General features: G+C 40.9%; 2 protein-coding genes across 5 annotated transcripts in view; one reads left to right on the top strand and one right to left on the bottom strand.

The window, feature by feature from the left end:
• Positions 1-1,738: 1,738 nt before the first annotated feature.
• Positions 1,739-3,242, top strand: LOC147797874 (uncharacterized). The gene is made up of 3 exons (XM_087142705.1): positions 1,739-1,916; positions 2,227-2,279; positions 3,003-3,242. Exons 1-3 carry the CDS (start codon positions 1,880-1,882, stop codon positions 3,222-3,224), a joined length of 312 nt encoding a protein of 103 aa, XP_086998831.1. The 5' UTR covers positions 1,739-1,879; the 3' UTR covers positions 3,225-3,242.
• LOC110989129 (hemicentin-1-like) overlaps positions 3,240-17,941 on the bottom strand; it is a 49,288-nt gene continuing 34,586 nt past the window's right edge. For 2 of the 4 annotated variants that reach the window (XM_087142701.1, XM_087142704.1), the window contains 19 exons: positions 17,346-17,657; positions 16,442-16,726; positions 15,796-16,122; positions 14,767-15,063; positions 13,386-13,670; positions 12,888-13,217; positions 12,489-12,785; positions 11,885-12,196; positions 11,433-11,717; positions 10,547-10,876; positions 9,843-10,142; positions 9,275-9,364; positions 8,994-9,077; positions 8,554-8,583; positions 8,028-8,060; positions 7,399-7,527; positions 6,620-6,644; positions 6,008-6,072; positions 3,240-5,460 (listed from right to left, as the gene is read on the bottom strand). In XM_087142701.1, coding sequence (XP_086998827.1) covers positions 5,390-5,460; positions 6,008-6,072; positions 6,620-6,644; positions 7,399-7,527; positions 8,028-8,060; positions 8,554-8,583; positions 8,994-9,077; positions 9,275-9,364; positions 9,843-10,142; positions 10,547-10,876; positions 11,433-11,717; positions 11,885-12,196; positions 12,489-12,785; positions 12,888-13,217; positions 13,386-13,670; positions 14,767-15,063; positions 15,796-16,122; positions 16,442-16,726; positions 17,346-17,657 — 3,887 coding nt within the window. In that variant the 3' untranslated portion in view covers positions 3,240-5,389. The remainder of the gene's footprint in view (positions 5,461-6,007; positions 6,073-6,619; positions 6,645-7,398; positions 7,528-8,027; positions 8,061-8,553; positions 8,584-8,993; positions 9,078-9,274; positions 9,365-9,842; positions 10,143-10,546; positions 10,877-11,432; positions 11,718-11,884; positions 12,197-12,488; positions 12,786-12,887; positions 13,218-13,385; positions 13,671-14,766; positions 15,064-15,795; positions 16,123-16,441; positions 16,727-17,345; positions 17,658-17,941) is intronic. The other 2 variants (XM_087142702.1, XR_015426903.1) reach the window with 2 other exon arrangements.

Below are 17,941 nucleotides of genomic sequence, written 5' to 3'. Positions count from 1 at the left end.
GGCAGTTATGTCACATTGGGACAAAAAAAAACATACTACTAAAAGAGAACAAAAGAGTGTGTTTTTTTTTTGGTCGGATGTTAATTCATCTTGTAGGTCATGATCAATCTCCGAAAAATTACTTTCCTCCTCCACAATTTACATTTCACTTTTCACAAGAAAGATTTTCTTGTTTTGGAGGTTCTTTTTACATGCACATTTGAAAAATATATTTCTGTTTTTAATTACGATTACTTTTTTTGTGAAATTTGCATGCATTCCCCCCCCCTCTTTTTTTCAATGCCAAACGACATGGTTTAGTCACTGTAAACGTGGGGGCTTCCTTTTTTACCCCGGCCGGATGAGCTGGCTAATCCCCGCAGGAACGTGTACAAACATCCCCAAGATGGCCTACATCAAGGACTGGATTGTGTACATCAACGGCTTCCTGGTTTGCCCAAGTCCCAGCCTGTGACCCATAAACGACCTTCTGAAGGCTGTCAGGCCCCTATATAAGTTCTGTGGATTCCCAGAAGGCACGTGCCGAGGTAATTCTAGATAATGCAGAGTCGGGTATAGCCTAAGGCTATTTCGTGTGGCTTTTTACTAAAGGATATAACAGCAGCTAGGTACAAGTCCACTACATTTTCCTGTAGTTTCTTTGCTGATTTAATGGTTTGGGGGTGCAGAGGACATCCATGTAGGAACTCAAAACCATTTGGAACAAAACTCTATGTTCAGTAATTAATTAATAATAATGGGATTAAAATACTGGCGTCTAAAATTCCCCACCTGTAGACTTGATAGGAAAAGGAAGCACATGTTTTACTGACGGGTTTTGAGGGAAGCGAAGGATAATTCCATTGTTTTTCATTCCATAATTCCATTGTTTTTCAACAAAAGAGTATAAGATCTCGCAAGCTTTGATTTTTATTTGTGTCGTTGAATTGACTTTCGCTTAAAAGAATCTGTCATGAAACATTAATTTTGCAATATAGATTTCGCAAGCTTTGACTTTTATTTGTGTCGTTGAATTGACTTTCGCTTAAAAGAATCTGTCATGAAACATTAATTTTGCAATATAGATGCTTGAAAGAGCGCTACCATAGTTAAGTTTCACATCTTATGCAGTTTTGGTCAAAATAGTTGAAGGAAATTTTCTTATAATACACAATGCCAAAGCGTCATTAGTGGTCACCCTAGTCAATCAAAACATGTTATCCTCCAAAAAACGATTCAGGCAAAACAAGGGTAGACGCAGTTGTTTTTCAAACCAAGAAATTTTAAAAATTATTTTAATAAATGTACAGTGGTTTCTGATTTATATTCATTCATAGCTTTCAATCAGTTATATGTTCAAAATAAAGATAAAATATCTAAAACCTTGCTTCTCTGAATGTTGCTAGATCAAGTAGGTCATAACAAATGACGCTTTTAGTTGTCTTGAATATGTATAACGATCGTTGGCGTGCCTCATCCTAACCGTATATCCATTAAAATATTTAAAACAACAAAGAAAACACACTTTGCCTTATAAATAAATTGTCGACCTGGACTTCTAATAATGCAAAGCCACCAATCTGGTTAGGGAGGTGCTGGTGACTATGAAATCCCACACGGAGGACTCTCCGTATGGCAAAGCTGAATAATGCATCTGAATATGCAAGTATAAGTGCTCATTAAACTGTGTTCTTAATATTCATAACTGTCACTGCCTTCCACCGGATGTCACCATGAATATATTGACGGTGACCTTGCAAAAATTTTAGGACGTAGGAGTACCCACTGCGTATGAAGGCCTGAACATCGTTGTGTCCATCGGGTGATTTCTCACTCCGAGTGGCGCAATCGAGGCACAAACAGGGACACAAACCGCGAAAAGGAAACCCAGCCGTAGGCGATGCAACAGTTGAGCTTGTCCGGTGTGGCTGTCATAGGTGAGGTCTGTTACATAACGTAAGCCTTAGCTAATTTTCAATAGCTTATGTTTTTTTCATGTAAACATATTTATAAAAACTGACAGCACAATTTTTTTAAACTGTGTCAAGTCGAATTTTCAATAGAATAGCGACAAATATTCACACAGCGTTACCTGCGTCCCTCTGCCTAAAATTTTAAATTTTGTTATCTTCTGTTGGCATATTTTTTAAGCACATAGTCGACAATCATTTCGAACCTTAAGTAAAACGCGTTGTTTTTGCAAAGCCGCCGAGATCCGTAACCCCACCATTTTCTTTTACATTACAGTTATGTCCCTGTTATCCCAGGAATACACAAAAGTAGCGTCAAGCAAGCGTTTGGTGAGTACGCGTATTTTTACCTACGATCTTCTGGTAAAGACAGTGATGAGGATGGTCCATTATGTACATGTACATGAACATGCACCTTCTTTCTAAGGAGGTGCTCTGAGCGTGTGCAGTCCTGTGCGATCTATATTTTGCGGCCTTCTCATCTAGAGTTTCTCATTCTATCAACTGCAGTGGTTCTTGTTCCATTCAGATGGGTTTTACTTTACAGCGGAATGGAACATTATTTTCATTTGTTGCCTCATTAAATAATTCTTACCACTGCACTCCTAATGCATTCATTATTTGTATAACGACCATTCTCCTCTAAGCATAAACGACGGAATGAGTCCATCAAAAAAAAATCAATCTGACTTCCTCTTAAGAACCTTAGTAAAAGAATCTCAAGCAAATGTTTGTAATTAGTGTCAAAGATTTGACCTTAACTCGATACAGTTCTTTTCGATATTACATAATTTCTCCAAGGTCTCTTCGATGTAATTGCAGCACCTTTGTTTACGATTTGCTGCCATATCTAATATTGCTTTAGGCACTTGGAAGTTGGAGCGTTAGGGTGCAGCGTGCACCATTGTACAATATTTGAAAAACCATGTCCCGCGGAACCCAAAATAGCATCGCAAGCCATTTCTCCACCTGAAGGGACATGCATCGACAATTAACGCTCCCACCAAGACCACTGTTTTCACTCGTAACCCGTTACTGTGGAATTTTTCGCAGGCTGGGAAGTGCGCACGGTTCTACGTGAACGGTGAGTTCACTGGTTGTTCTCAAGTCCACACAGAAGTGATATGCTATGGCGGATTAACGTACAGCTCAGTTTGCAGCCTCTGTGAGAATTACGGATGGGGGAAGCTTCTGATGTTCGTTATCTATGACGAAGGGCCGTGTCCCTCCCCGATAGCATCCGACTGCATACATGAGGATTTCGTAAGACTTTGATGTCTGCCAACTATAATCAAGGACCATCTCCGACAGCATCCATCACTGTGTTCAGCGACAGCATTGAAGCCGTCGCCAGAAGGGATGGGTGCCACATCCCCATTAGTCAGTTTTGTCGGCCTAAATCATGGTGCTGCCGGCAAACTAAAAACGGAGAAGGAAGGTGAACTGATGGGGGCAAGCCACATGGGTGTCGGCTTAGTAAATAAGACTACCTCTGGCACAGCCACAGGTCAGATGACCCTCTCGCCTCTGTGTTCCTTTTTATAAGTCACAGTTTTCTTTTTATAAGTTCCTTTTTATAAGTCACAATTTGGGATAAATCACAGGGAAGCCATTTCTTGTCTTGTTTAATCCGTTAAATTCAATGTAATTTGTTCAACAGGGTGGAGCCAGACTATTTGGTGCCCGTTCCCAACCTCGCTGTCTATTTTTCTTATGTGGCTGAAAAATTTAGATAGAGTTTATAGCAAATCATTCATAAACAGAAACTGGCGCAAATTTGTATGAATTTTTTTATGTCATCGCTATGCCTTTTACTCTGATGAGCCCAAAATGGAAAGTTTCACCTCACTTTAATTTTTTTATGTCATCGCTGTGCCTTTTACTCTGATGAGCCCAACATGGAAAGTTTCACCTCACTTTAAATTCAAGATGGCCGACACAAGAATAAACAGCCTATTGTATTGTGTCAAGATATTTCATTGGACGGCAGACACATGATGCCATAATGTTCTTGAGGAGTGTAGCCTACCTTTTATATTTATTTTTTATAACTCAGTAAATAAACTAAAAACAATTCAGCAATGCGTGGCATTTATGAAATGTAACTCGGTGTTTTGTATAAATTTCAGATTCTGCTTCCAAGATTGTCAAGGAATGTTAAAAGTAGGTGCGGTGCTGAGGTGTTCTAAATCCTTCACTCCTAATGTATTGTATCTAATATTGGTTAAACAAAACTGAAGTATCACTAATTAAAAACTAATCTAAATTATTCATCAACCGTAGATTGGTCAGGCTTACCGTATTAATTTATATTAAAATGTTTTTAAAATTAACTTCATTTTACCGTAAAGTTAACTTCACTTTCCATTTAACATTACCTTAGTGAACAAAGTCTCTTTCTGAACGTAACAAGAGGCCGCGTTATCTCATCCAGTTCTGAGTCTATTCTGCTTTTTGACCTCTTCTGTGAATTTAGATTTCTCCATGCTTAAAAGTAAGTTGTTTTTAAATCCTTGGGTGGGGGGTGGGGCAACTTCAAAAGCAAAGGCGGCTTTGTGCTCATTTAACATGATGGTGGGGCGAAGCAAATCAAAAGCCTTACTCGCGGTCCCAGCATCTTTGCTTTTATTTGCTGGCGTCGCTTTGTGAGGGTTTTGGAGCTAATATCTGATAAATAAATATACCGAATACTCGCTTTTCTACTCCCTTTTAAAGTTTTCTTTGTATAAAAAAAATCGTGGCGGGGAGTTTCAGCAATAAAAACGAAAGTTGTGGACGAATGCATTTTATTTAATTAGTCTCCTTATGAACACGCCAAAAAGGCCAAACTAAGATGTGGATTTTCTATGCACGCCAAGGGTTTAGAGACAAAGTAGGGGGGCCATTATATGATATTTACTTGCCTAATATAATATCAAATCCTAAATTTGCGACATCTTTCAAATCACACCTAATACTAGCAAGTAGCAATGTGTTTTAACGCAGTCCAGCTCACATGAACCCAGATGGCGTTTATCACAAAGCATTTCACCCCAACAACTAAATATCGCCTGTCTATTTATAAACACCGACTGCTGTCTCCGTGGAAATTCAACAACCACCGGGCAGGCATATTTTTGTCGTACAGTTTTATGTTACAGTGACTAAACATTACCTTTTATACCTTGTAAATTACCTTCACAGGGTTTTGTATGTAAAATATCCACTCACATGAAAACAAGAGAATGGGATGAAATACTCAGCAATGCATACGGTATGTGCATTATATTATCAGTTAGTAGCAATTTTCTAAATGCAGTGAGTTATGGATTAACACTGGCTAGCATATTTTAAAACCACTATATTTTAAAAGCCGTATCCAGACGGTTGTAAATTCCACAGCAAGTCTGTGTTGTCAATGCCGATGGGTTTGAGTCCATCTCGGCCTGATATGGATGATTTCAATAACTGGTTGATCCGGGTTCACAGGCTGCTTGGTCTGTCTCAGAGGTCATGACACGAAGCGGAAAGTCTGCAAAGAGAACATTGATGTTGCAGCCATTCAAGGGACGGAATGAACACAGTATGAAGGTCTAAAAGATCGCCTTGTTTTGTGGAGAGATGAGTTGTTTTTTATTTATTTCTTCAACGCTAAACAAATTAAAGCCTACTGAGTAGAATATGCAAAGTGGTCAATCAAAATCCGGGTACTTGCTGTTGAAACATTCGGGTGGCGTTACGTACAGACGTGTTGAGGGTTAATTTGTTCAATAGTTGGAAAGAAAAATGATCTACCAAGCAAACGCATTTTAATTATCCCAATTTCGCTTCATCACCATTCTGATTTTCCTTCATCAAGGTCACATATTGCTAATTACATACCTACCAGTTTGGAATCTGCGATAAGTACCGCCCTATTGGCAGCATGACTGAACATAAACACCAATTTCTAACAAGTGCAATTTCAAGATAACGCATTTGCCCAGTAAGTGGTATGAGTTAACGATTGACTATTCCCCGTGCAAACGTGTTTCCCGTCCAAGTTACATGCAGCAATATCCCTGTTATTTTCCACCTACCCAACTTTTCCGCTGTTTCAATCACGATGTCACTTTCGTCGTCGTACTTGATTACACCACGATTCCTGTTCAATAAAAACAAAAAATATTTTACACTGCATTCCATGAAGCAAAAAATAGGAAAACTAAGAGAAAAACGATAAAGACGGCAACAGCCCCAGGGAGGAAAAGCTCTGGACATGTTCTTTATTTTTGTCAATAGACAGAGCTACGAACAACAAATGATATCTCGCCAAAGTAACAAGACGCAGCTTTTGATATTTATTTAACGGTCTGTATCACAACAATTTCGACACATTTTTTACGAAACTGAAAGGAGCCCATTACTACTGCAAACAATGTCAGATTATGAAAATGCCAAGACAAATGAGCCGCAAAAGACACTTTTCGTCACAATTTGAATAATATTTACAAATGCAGTTTTAGTGTACCAGTCCTGTGAATAAAATAACATTGCATAGTGCAAGACAACTAATTTATAAGACACGCTGTATTTTGACAAGAGGGAGTAGAATTAAAAACTGTAAACCAAGTTGATACCTATGCATTTGTAGGGCACTTAATTGTATCACGTTTTGTATAATGTATGTTTCTAGGTAATCTTATACTTACAGATTTCTCTGTCGGTTTGTGCGTTCTGAGTGAGAAGAGAAAAAGTTATATCTTGTTTCCATTACTGCATTTTCTTTGCATTCAGACGCCTAACGGCGGCTAGATATTTCATGAATCACCTATGTCCTCTCCGATTTTATATTTCAATAACTAAAACAATATCAGATCACAAAAGGTAAGCATTTATTTTGGGGCTGTCAATAATTTTTAACCTCAGCTTAACGAACATCTATTTAGACACAGACCCAACTCCTTCCAAATGTCCTAGCAAAACTACGATCTAGGAGTGCAGACTAGTATGGTCTAGCCCGTGCCAATAATCTGGTGTGGCGAAGAGCTTTCGCAAACACCGGACTGGTGTAGCGAAGCCGGAGAATCCAATCGGATATATAATTCTAAAAATATCTGTTCAAAACCAAAACATACCACCAGTGATTACCTTCAAAATATTAATGAAATACCTCGAAAAGGACCTTAGATCCGCTTTCATTGATTAGGAACAGGAGAGAGTAGAACAAAAATTACTGTACTAAGTGAATCTCACAGGACTATATAGGGCGTTTGTTTTCGTTTAGAAAACGATACTTTTGAAAGATTATCAAATCACTTCCTGCAGAAATCTGCAGCATTGAGGCTTCGAACTCTCTTCCATGCATGTTGTGGACGTCAATGGGCCTGCCTTATAAGTGTGTCAGATGTATTACATAATACATTATGTAATTCGTGTAATTTCGTTGTAAAGGTCAAACAGTGGCAAGTAGTGTGGACTGGTGCATCACCTTGCTTGTATTTTTTCATTGATCTCCGGTGGTACAGGAATCCGCTGACAATAATCACAAGACAGAAGAAGGCCACTATTGCAATGACGATGATAACAGTAACAAGTGTAGATTCTTGGGACTTGACATCTAACATTAACAAAGCAAGTAAAACAGAACATGTTCAAAAGATTAAAAAACATTTCGGCAAAACTGGTCTACATCTCAGAAACAAAATTGTTCGGGATTTCAACTGGCTACACTCTAAAGCAAATTCCTTTTTAATGTTGGTCAAAAAGTAGTCAAGCATTACACAATTAAGAAAGGTTCTCACCACTTGTTCGTGGAATACTTGAAAATTTAAAAAACGCTCATATCCGTATGGTCGCCGAGTACGTTTTGGTAGGTACGAGTCTATGACCGCCTTCCGAACATGGTTCACCCATCTTTATAAATACCGATTATGCCATTTCCTTTTCACGTTTTTCTTCAAAGCTTGAAAACACTTTAAACAAAACTTCAAACCTACAGGGACATTGGAAGAGACTATAATAGATATTCACATAAAGAATCTTACTATTCAACGTTATGTTTTACGCCCAATGCAATGCTACCCATGTGTGCCAGGATTAATTGTAATGTGTTCTTACCAGTATCCGACCTGCGTTCCGCTACCTGTTCACCTGTACATCAAAACCGACACCAAAAAGCAACAGTTACTTTTTTATAAATCACCCAACTGAAAGTCTAGTAATAACTCAACAAGAAATGACATAAAAATCTGAGCTTTCTTTTTTCTGGCATTTTTTCATTAGAGACTACAGATTACAGCACTTGGGGAAAAAAGAATGCTATGTTATAATGACGTCGTAATCATGTTTCTCCCTCTAATCTTCGTTTTATTTCTTCTTGCTTTCAGTTTCCTTTAGTTTTTTAAAATGGAGTTCCATTTTGTTCCGTCTCTGAATTTCACCTTTTCGTTGTTGCCTCGGCCAGTTTTTATTTATGTGAATATATGAAACAACTAATGAATCAGAACCAGTGTAAATGACATGTAAGGTGACACGATACACTCTTTCTCTTCCACAATATTCAATAATTTCAAAAACATTGCTGAATATTTGAGTGGTTTATATGCCAATTTGGAAGGAAATCCTTCTCTTCTCTATCACTTACCAAAGGCTGCAGTATGATGTTCGGGGTCAGCTGAATGTTCGAAAGAGAATTAAACCACAGGTTACAGGCTGGCTCTCAGAAAGTTGTGCAGAGGGAAAAGCTTCCCTGGCAAATATTCTAATTAACCTAGAATGCCCCGGTGCGAGTGTTGTAAATATGTCAGAACTAAAAAAAAAACTTCAATGAACAAAATGTTGACCAAAAGAGACATGATTTTAATGTAAGCAAATGTTTCATTGCTGCATTTTGAAATCTTCAGTACACTTGAACATTTGCTTGGCCACTCTTTAGGAGGTCAAGTGTTACTAAAAGCTGTAAAACAATGAAACGTGATAATGAGTTTATCGCTGGCTTCAGTTATTTCTAAAGAAACTGTGAAAGGCACGTTTTCAAACAAAAATGTTCTTGACCGAAAAGAGAGAATCGATTTAAAAGCGTACAGAATGTTGTGGTAGTCGATTCCAGGAGATCACTCGCGCTGTTCGTTTTTTCAGCAAGCTGCACTGGCGTTGTACCGCTGATTCCTGCTGGGAAAAAGACTAGGTCGTCACTGATATGATAAACTGGCACTACTCGGTTGTATGATTTTGTAATTGGAAGTCTCTGGTATCTTAGACAAAATCTTCCCTAAGCCTTAAGTTTGACCATCGCTGTCGTGCCCAATCTCCTTCTAACGAATACGCAAAGAGCTCAAAGGTGGCTTGCTTAGTGACAAACTTACGCAGAGTCGTTGTGGTTGTTCTGGTGACGTCACTCGCTCCAATTGCGTTTTCAGTGTACAGACTGGAAGTTGTTTCTTTCTCCTCGGCTGCTGAGTAAATAGGAAAGACAGGTTTACACAAGGAAAGCGGGTATTGAGACTGGTCAAGTACCACTTAGAACTTAATTTTTCATTTGAAAACCTGTAAAATAGGTGACTCTGGCCATTTCAAAATAGCAGAGCTTGACAAAGACGCATCTAGTATGCAAATTAAATTAAATTTAATTTAATCTTTTTAAGGTACACTCCGCTGTTTGTCATTTGTGAATTGTGTTTTGAGAGGCAACAAGGGTTCTCAAATTCTTAAAGAAGTTACAACTAACCTTATAATGTTAGATTCAGTGAAAGCTGTGTTTTAATTCCAAAAGGGGAAATGAAGGAAATCCGATTTCGATTTCAAATCAAAGACAGCACAGTCGCATTTTGAAACCAATGACAATATATGCCCTCAGGTCCTATATAACGATTATTAAACTGCTCGAGATATTGAAATTTCCCTGAATGATTAAATCATATGCAGCAAACTCACGCAAGGTGTTGCCCACTGTTTTCACCGTGTCACTCGCCCCATTTGCGTTCTCTGCGTACACCTCAACCTCGTACGCGGTGTCGGGACGAAGACCGACCAGCGTGTACTCGATGGCGTCATACAACTTAATGCTCTGTGTGGCGGAGTCGTAGTAATAGGCAGACGGCAACTCTCGGTAGTTGACGTAGAACCACTGTGTTGGACCAAACACCCTCTCCGCTGGGATCCAGGTCACGGTTAGGGAATTAGCCGTGGTACGTGTCTCGTCAACGAAGAAAGAATGAGGAGGCTCTGGCTCAACTGTCGACGGGAAATCCACCACAGAGTACTGTGATTGTCAAACTTTCAATTTGGTTCGTCTAATAATAGACTCAAGTGATTATTTTATATGAATGACTCACGTGATTTTGTGTAGCGTTTAATTATTGGAAATACCACCCACCTTTTTAGATGGCTTTCTTTCTTTTTTTTCTTACTGTTTATCACCGCCATGAAGCACATTTATTATTCCAACATCGTCTTCAAAAATGGAAGGGCATGGGCAAAATTTCTATATCCCTTCTGTTCAGCAAAACATGCCTGTCCATTCTTGAAAACAGTGCCTACAGGTCAAAACAAACAAACAAACATACATACATACAAACAAATAAACAACGGCACTAACCTGCAACTACTGGCTTGTTTATGTTTATGTTTTTATTTACCTCTGTTATTTAACATGATGTTCAAAGTGTCGACCAGTCCGATGCCGTTTCCACTTCCGCACACGTAGAAACCATAGTCTTCAGGCCCAGTCACATTGTTGATCTGCAGGGCACTCGTTACTACGTATCCGTCCAGACCTCCCCTGCTAGAAATGGTGTCGACCAGGACAATCCTCCCAGCATCAGTCTGATTCGTTATCCTGGTGCCCGCTGGACTCAACCAAGTCATTATCGGTTTGGGGTTGCTTTTCGCTGAGCAAATCAGAACAGCACTCTCCCCGACGTTGGCTTCGACATAAACGTCGTCCTGGCTTATTATAGTAACTCCAACTATTGAGGAAGAAAATTATTAACTAGCCAACTGAAATGACGATTGAACATATTTGTATCAAAGATAAGTATCAAGATTCACTGCAGTTACGTAGTCGAGTACTTTTCGGGTATACCATGGTTCTATGCCAAATACTGAACTGCATTTTTGAGAGGGAATACAGCTTGGAGACATAGGCATTTGATGGTAAACGCACAAAGCTATGATAAAATAAATGTAAGACTTCAGACACTCCCAGTGTTGTAAAATATACGTTTTAAAAACTAAATTTGTTATTAACATTGCTGGTCTGAAATCATCATTTTACTTTGTAATCATCAAATGCCAATGTACTTCAGCTTTGTTCCTTCCTAACTAGTTAAATATCTGCAGATAACCTGTTAGTCAAAAAGTGCTTCACACGAACTCTGATTTTATACTGCATCACTCTGCAGTAATTTAGACACATTTAGTAGTGTTGGGTAAATCACTAGCTTCGAAGTTCATTTCAGGAATGTTAATTATTTCCTACACTCAGAAATATTGTACACCGTCTGGATAACGTATAGAACTTACACTGTACGATGACGTCAACAGAGCTTGAGTAGACAATAGGTGGGATGCCGTTGTTTCCTTGGCACCTATAGGACCCAGCCTGGTCCCTGCTGATGCTGCTCAGTGTCAGGAAGCTTGCACCATCCCGGTAGACGGAAGGCAGGGAGTCAGGAGACCCAACCTTCTCCCACGTGATGAAATCCTGTGGCATGGGATTGGCGTCTGCGCTGCAGGAGAGGATGACGTCATCACCCTCCTCGACAGGATCGCCAGTGAGGACCAAGGTCTCGTAAAAGGCAGGACGAACTTCAGTAGCAGAGTTAGTTCCAAAGAAAATGACATAAGGGTTTCACTTATAATTTTGTTTCCACAAAAGGGATTTCAAAATTCTGAGTTGAATTGTCAGGTAATAACTTGGCAATTAATAAGATTTCAAAAGCAAAATGACCTTAACTCAAACAAACTGAACGTACACTCAACATTCAAGGAACACTTGTCGCATGCGTCAACGGCACAGACTGACAGTCTAACGGCACAACACTTGAACTCAGCTCCATGGTCCGCCTTCGTCAATGCACCAGTTGTGATGTCCTGCGCTGTCACTCGGCCACCGTAATCGCCGTCGGTTACCACTGGCTGAATTAGAGCACTTTGAGGTACGTTGTCTCTCAGCCAAGTCAGATTGGTCGCTGGGCTTGTACTCTCGGCAACACATCTCAGGGAGACGATGGCGCCTGATGGTACTCTGTGTGGGCAGCCTTTTATGCTGACCATTCGGCTACATACTACCAAAAGCAAACAATTTGTCTAAAAATACCATGTCGTTTCCCAGATAACTGTTTTACAGAAAGCCAATCTTTTGTGAAGTCTACGTTAACACCATTTGCTTAATTCCTAGACGTATACAATATTCAATAAGCAACTAATAACTCCATAAATATTCAAATTTGATATGACACAGAAGGCATTTCAAATTGGTTGCTCAAACTGTTTATGTTAGTACAACCTTTCACAATCTTAGAGTTTCCTCACAGAAATAAAAATAGAAATGAATTCGTTACAAAACAAAACTCTTACTTGCAGTGGTGCCAATCACTGTAACGGCTTCACTTCGCCCATTGACACTTTCTGCGTACACTTCAACTTCGTAGAGAGAGTAAGGCTGTAGACCCTCCATCGTGAACGAAGTGACATCAAAGAGTCTGTCGGTACGATTGCTGGGATCGAAATCGTCTGTCGTTTCAAGCAGGCGATAATTGACGTGGAACCAGAGGTTGTTTCCAACCTCGTTTCCAGAATTCCACGATACCGTGATAGATGATGCCGTGTTTTCCTCCTCGAAAATTGTCACGTTTGTTGGTGCCGATGGCAGAACTAATGGACAGAAAAATGACAACATATGAAATTACTTCGAACATAACCAGAATAACACATCTGAAAAAAAACTGTCATTTAGGTGTTCAAAGATAACCTTACCTCTAGGTGTCAACAAAATGGTCATTGCGTCCACCATACCAACACCATTTCCACAACTGCAGACGTAAAGGCCGTAGTCGACAGCACCAGTCACGTTTCTTATGCTCAAGATGCTGGTTATCGTGAAACCATGGACGACATCACCGCCTGTAATGGTTTCTACCTGAAATATTCTTTGTGGTTCGGTCTCATTGGTTATCTCGGTGCGGGTTGGATCCAACCAAGTAACCAATGGGTAAGGGTTGCCGGTGGCTGTGCAGGTCAGAGCAGCGTTTTCACCGTCATTGGCTTCGACGTAGCCATTGGCCAAGCCTGTGGTGATGACCCCATCTACCGTATAGAAATTGTTTTGTGGCTACGTTAAGCTCTTCCAAAGTAAGCGTACCTTTTGCTCTGCTTACTGCTTACGGTTTTCATTAAGAATACGGAGCCTCTGTTAGCATCAAATCGTATGCTTAGTATTAAAAAGGGAACTTGTCTGTAAGATGGCTGACTTACAGTGTACAATGACCTCAACAGAGCTTGAGTAGACAACCGGGGGTACCCCATTGTTCCCTCGGCACCTGTACGGACCAGCCTGCTCTCTCCTGATGTTGCGAAGTGTCATCGTGCTTGTACCATCGCTATAGACAGAGGGTAAAGGGTCAGGGGATCCGATCCTCTCCCACGTGATGAAGCCTGGAGGCCTGGGATTGGCGTCTGCGCTGCAGGAAAGGATGATGTCATCACCCTCCGCCACGGGATTCATCGTGATGAACATGGGCTCAGAAAACTCGGGGCTGTCTGTAAATTATGAGGTATTATACAACATATTTCATTCAACATTTTCTTATGAGCAAAAGATCCGTAAAACTAGCTTCAGAGAGCTCCTGGAGATGATGGAATACGGGCGATTCACAATACTGCGAATCCAAGAGTTTTCACCGGAGGCGCGCTATTGTGAAACGCCTGAGTAACAAACAGCAGGACAGATTAGGGATAATGAAGGCTGAGTATAAGGCTTCAAAGTGTATATCGCTAGTTCAAAATCAACTGATTGATTTCAAACTACAAAACAATGTGGAAAACTTTGTAAGAGCTGGGTTTGTCACGCAAGTGGGTTAATTGGTTGCTATACATAATGGTCTAGTCCACAATGTGCCATTTTGCATTACGTTCGTGTGAGGGAGCAAAAGAGCTCAAAACCTGTAAAGAAAGTTTTTACAGCTTTACCTTTTATAGATCATTGGGTGCTGTACATTCCAAGAACAAAAATATAGGATCTCGGTGTGAAATCGAAATTGCAAAGTCATTTTTAATGGCGCTTACATTCAGCTAAATTTTCTTATTTAGACGATTGCAACCCCTGTTTCAACCAACAGACCAAGTACAGCAATCACGTGCGGGTGTGCATCCCGACTATTTGCTGGACTTTTTCACAGGAGCTTTTCAAGTTAGTCCCATAGCAATTTTTAAATGAATATGCCTTTCATCTGTGACTTTCACATTGACATAGCTACTTTGCGGACAGTACGACTGTAACTCTAACAACCAGTTTACCTTATTTGTGTAAAGATGAATGGTAACCAGATAACTTCAAGATAAAAACGCTATACGTTCTCTTGCTTTGTAGCCCTAGGATATTGCAAATTACTGCCAGTAATTTACATAATGGAGGTTTGTCTAGCTCACAATATTCTGGGCTTTAAAAGGGATATGGAATTGGGCGTTGCTGTGAAGAAAATGTTCATATTGGGCGTAACCTTTGCCAATGGAAACCTTTTAGCACGATTTCTGTTTTTCTGGTGGTTTCATTACAGGACATAGCCGTAACCATTGAAGATGCACTTTTCAGACTGATTTTATGGCTGACAGGGTCAAATCATCAAATTATACTTACGCAACGTCCGGACAACCTTCTTCGCGGCTTCACTCGCACCGTAGGGATTCTCAGCGTACACCTGAACCTCGTACACAACATAGGGAAGCAAGCCCACCAGGGTGTACTCATAGGAACCTTGGATTCTGTCGCTTCGCCTGCCTGGGTCGAACAGATCATCGGACTCAAGATCCCGGTAGATGACGCGAAACCACTGAGCCGATCCGCCGTCGTACCCAGGGCTCCATGTTATTGTTACCGAATTAGCGGTGCTGCGATCCTCATCCACAGCCAAGCTGAGGGGTGGTGACGGTTCACCTTTGAATAAAACAAATGCTGTGTTAAAGAAAATTTGTCATTCCTTTGAGAGCATGTTGCAAATGCGAACTTCCTGCGTTATAAAAGCTTGTTGGGGATTTTGTTTGCATTTCTGAAAGATGGAGAATAACGCTGGAGACCTTATAATGAGCCTCGAGCTGGACCAAGAGAGTGCACATTTCTCTTAGCAACAGAGACTCCATTGATAGGAACTGCACTTTGCTGGTTCACGAACATCCATGAAATGCACGCGTTCCGGTCTTACCGCGACCAACAAAACGGAAAACGTCCGACCAATATGGCTCTTTGGAGCGACCTGAAGTTGATTCCCAAGTGACCCCGTCATGCAAGCACACAACCAAGCGACTTCAAGCTCCCTTGGATGAACACGAACATTCCTTTTCCATGGTTCCATGTACTTCTATGGTCAGTGGACGTGGTTTAAACTGGTGACGCCATATTTACAAACCAGACAGACTAGGCTGGGGAGCCTTCACTGCAAGAGTACCATACCAACGCGTATCATCAAAGTTAATGCACGTGTGCACTTTTCGATATCTTATTCGTTGAAGGTGCGCGTTCCATCTGGGCGTAGGTGTAGTTATAGGCCTACGGCTGGTCGCCATACTGGTCTAATGAGCTGAAAATCTTCAACACTAAATTCAAGTACAGCCCCAATATTTAGGTGTCACGCATGTGTTCCTGTCAATGCCAGACACTCCCAAACCGTACCTTTGTTATTTAGAAGAACGTGCAGCACATCCACGCGTCCTACGCCATTACCACCGTAGCAGGAGTAAAGCCCGTAGTCTCTTTCCGTCACTAGGTGAATTTCCAAAATGCTGGTAACGCTATACCCATACACGTCATCTCCTCCAGTGATGGTGTTCTCCCGAAACAGTCTTCCTGGCTCCGTCTGGTTGGTGATCTCCTCGTTTGTCGGGCCCAGCCAGGCAGTTAAGGGTAGCGGGTTGCCCTCCGCTTGGCAAACCAAAACAGCGACCTCCCTCTCCGCAGCTCCAACATAGTTATCAGCCTTATTTGTAATGTTCACTCCATCTGTATAAAAAAAGAGTGCTCGTAATGATTTCAGTTCATAATAGTTTAATAAACTGCCAAAATCAATTAAATCCACCGATCCTATTCATAAAAATTAGAAACATACAAAAAAGAGACCTTTGTAAATTTCTTGAAAGGTCATTTCCTAGAAGGCTCACTTACTGCAACTGAAAACATGCATTACACTTGCGTGTAGCATCATAAAACACAACGCAAAAGAACCAACGATTTCAATTAGAACTGCAGAAAACGGTCAGTTTGGGTCGAGCTTGGAAGGATTTTGTTAAAGCATGTTGAAATATAGAAGGAAATTATTTACAATAGACTGATACGTTGATTGCATTTGAAAACACTACGGGCGGCACACCGTTGTCCCCACGGCACCTGTACGGCCCAGCCTGCTCCCTGCTGACACTGCGTAGTGTCAGGATGCTTGTAGCAGCACTGTAGACAGATGATAAGGAGGTGGGAGACCCGACCTTCTGCCAAGTGATGAAGCCAGGGGGCAGAGGATTAGCGTCTGCACTGCAAGAAAGGACGACGTCATCACCCTCTCTGACCGGGCTGGGTGTGCTCGTGGTAGGGTCGGAGAAAAATGGTCGATCTGAGGGAGAAATTAACCAAAAATAACTGTGTATAATGATGCCAAAAATCTGTTATCACTTTGGAAAATTACGAAGTTTTTTCCTACAGGGAACATCAGTTTGGGAGGAAAGATTAAATTTTGAGTAATAGCACATTGCAACCCACTCTTTGAAAATGAGTGACATGTTGTTGCTGGAACCACTTTTTAGTTGAAGGCCTTGGGAAGAACCTTGCACTGTGTTTGAGACTCCTCAACGTTTGGAAATCTAAACAACGTCCATTTTCATCCTTCCGACAGAGTGACACCTCAGTCTAATGCAAAATAAAACTCAAAAGTGGCTCCTGTGACTTGTGATTCATTTTCACAAAGCGAGTCAGTTATGCATTTGAATGAAAGGTAGCCAGTCCGAAACTCGTTTGAATTGAGTGACTTGCTCAGCTGCTATTTCACAGTTACTTTTAAGGCTTCTCAACGATTAAGATAATAATATTTTCAAGACAATGTTAACAATATGACAAGTTTGAGCCAGGCTAACTATCCTTACAACGTGCGATTTACTTCCTTTGGTAGTTCTATGTAAATGGTGCAGGGACATATTGAAATCAGACATTTTCTTAGGCCAATGAATTGGGCTTACATTCAACATTCAATGTACAGCTGTCGCACACCTCCGCAGTGCAGCTGGTCGTCTGACCAGCGCAGCACGTGAACAGAGCTCCATTGTCCTCCTTGATCAGCACACCGGTTGCGAAGTCCTCCACGGTGACATGACCCAGGTGCTCTCCGTCGCTGAACACAGGTGGGGCCGGGTTTGTCAGAGGCACTCCGTCCCTAAACCACGTCAGATTGGTCAGCGGGTTGCTGCTCTCAGACACGCAGTTGAAGGATTGGATGGTGCCCGGTATGGCCTTAATCGGACAGTTGGTGATGCTCACCTCTCTCGGACAATCTGATGAATAAAACAATCACAAAATTTCCCCCAACTCTAAAATTTATTATTCTCTGACGTCACTTTGATCCAGGAAGTAAAGTGTTAGCTCAAATAGCGCGCGTGCGTGCTGGTGCAATCGCTGGTTCCTGTACTAATGCCTTTACACACATAACTGTGCCTGAGACATATTCACTTTGGTACTCCATACTAGTCGTGGGCTACATATAAACACAACATACATCGAGTGAGAGATGAAAATCATCAATTTTCCTGTGATGCGTTCCACCCCAAATGTCCAAGTC

The sequence above is a fragment of the Acanthaster planci genome, linkage group LG10 (assembly GCF_054643075.1).
Source record: "Acanthaster planci isolate LZ-2023a linkage group LG10, COTS_SCS, whole genome shotgun sequence".
Lineage (NCBI taxonomy): Eukaryota > Metazoa > Echinodermata > Asteroidea > Valvatida > Acanthasteridae > Acanthaster > Acanthaster planci.
This window is presented reverse-complemented; position numbering and strand designations above follow the sequence as displayed.

Coding starts and splice junctions, on each gene's coding strand:
- LOC147797874 (XM_087142705.1), top strand. CDS start 1,880: ATGCAACAGTTGAGCTTGTCCGGTGTGGCTGTCATAG. Junction 1,917..2,226: donor GTCCGGTGTGGCTGTCATAG/GTGAGGTCTGTT, acceptor TTTACATTACAG/TTATGTCCCTGTTATCCCAG. Junction 2,280..3,002: donor TAGCGTCAAGCAAGCGTTTG/GTGAGTACGCGT, acceptor AATTTTTCGCAG/GCTGGGAAGTGCGCACGGTT.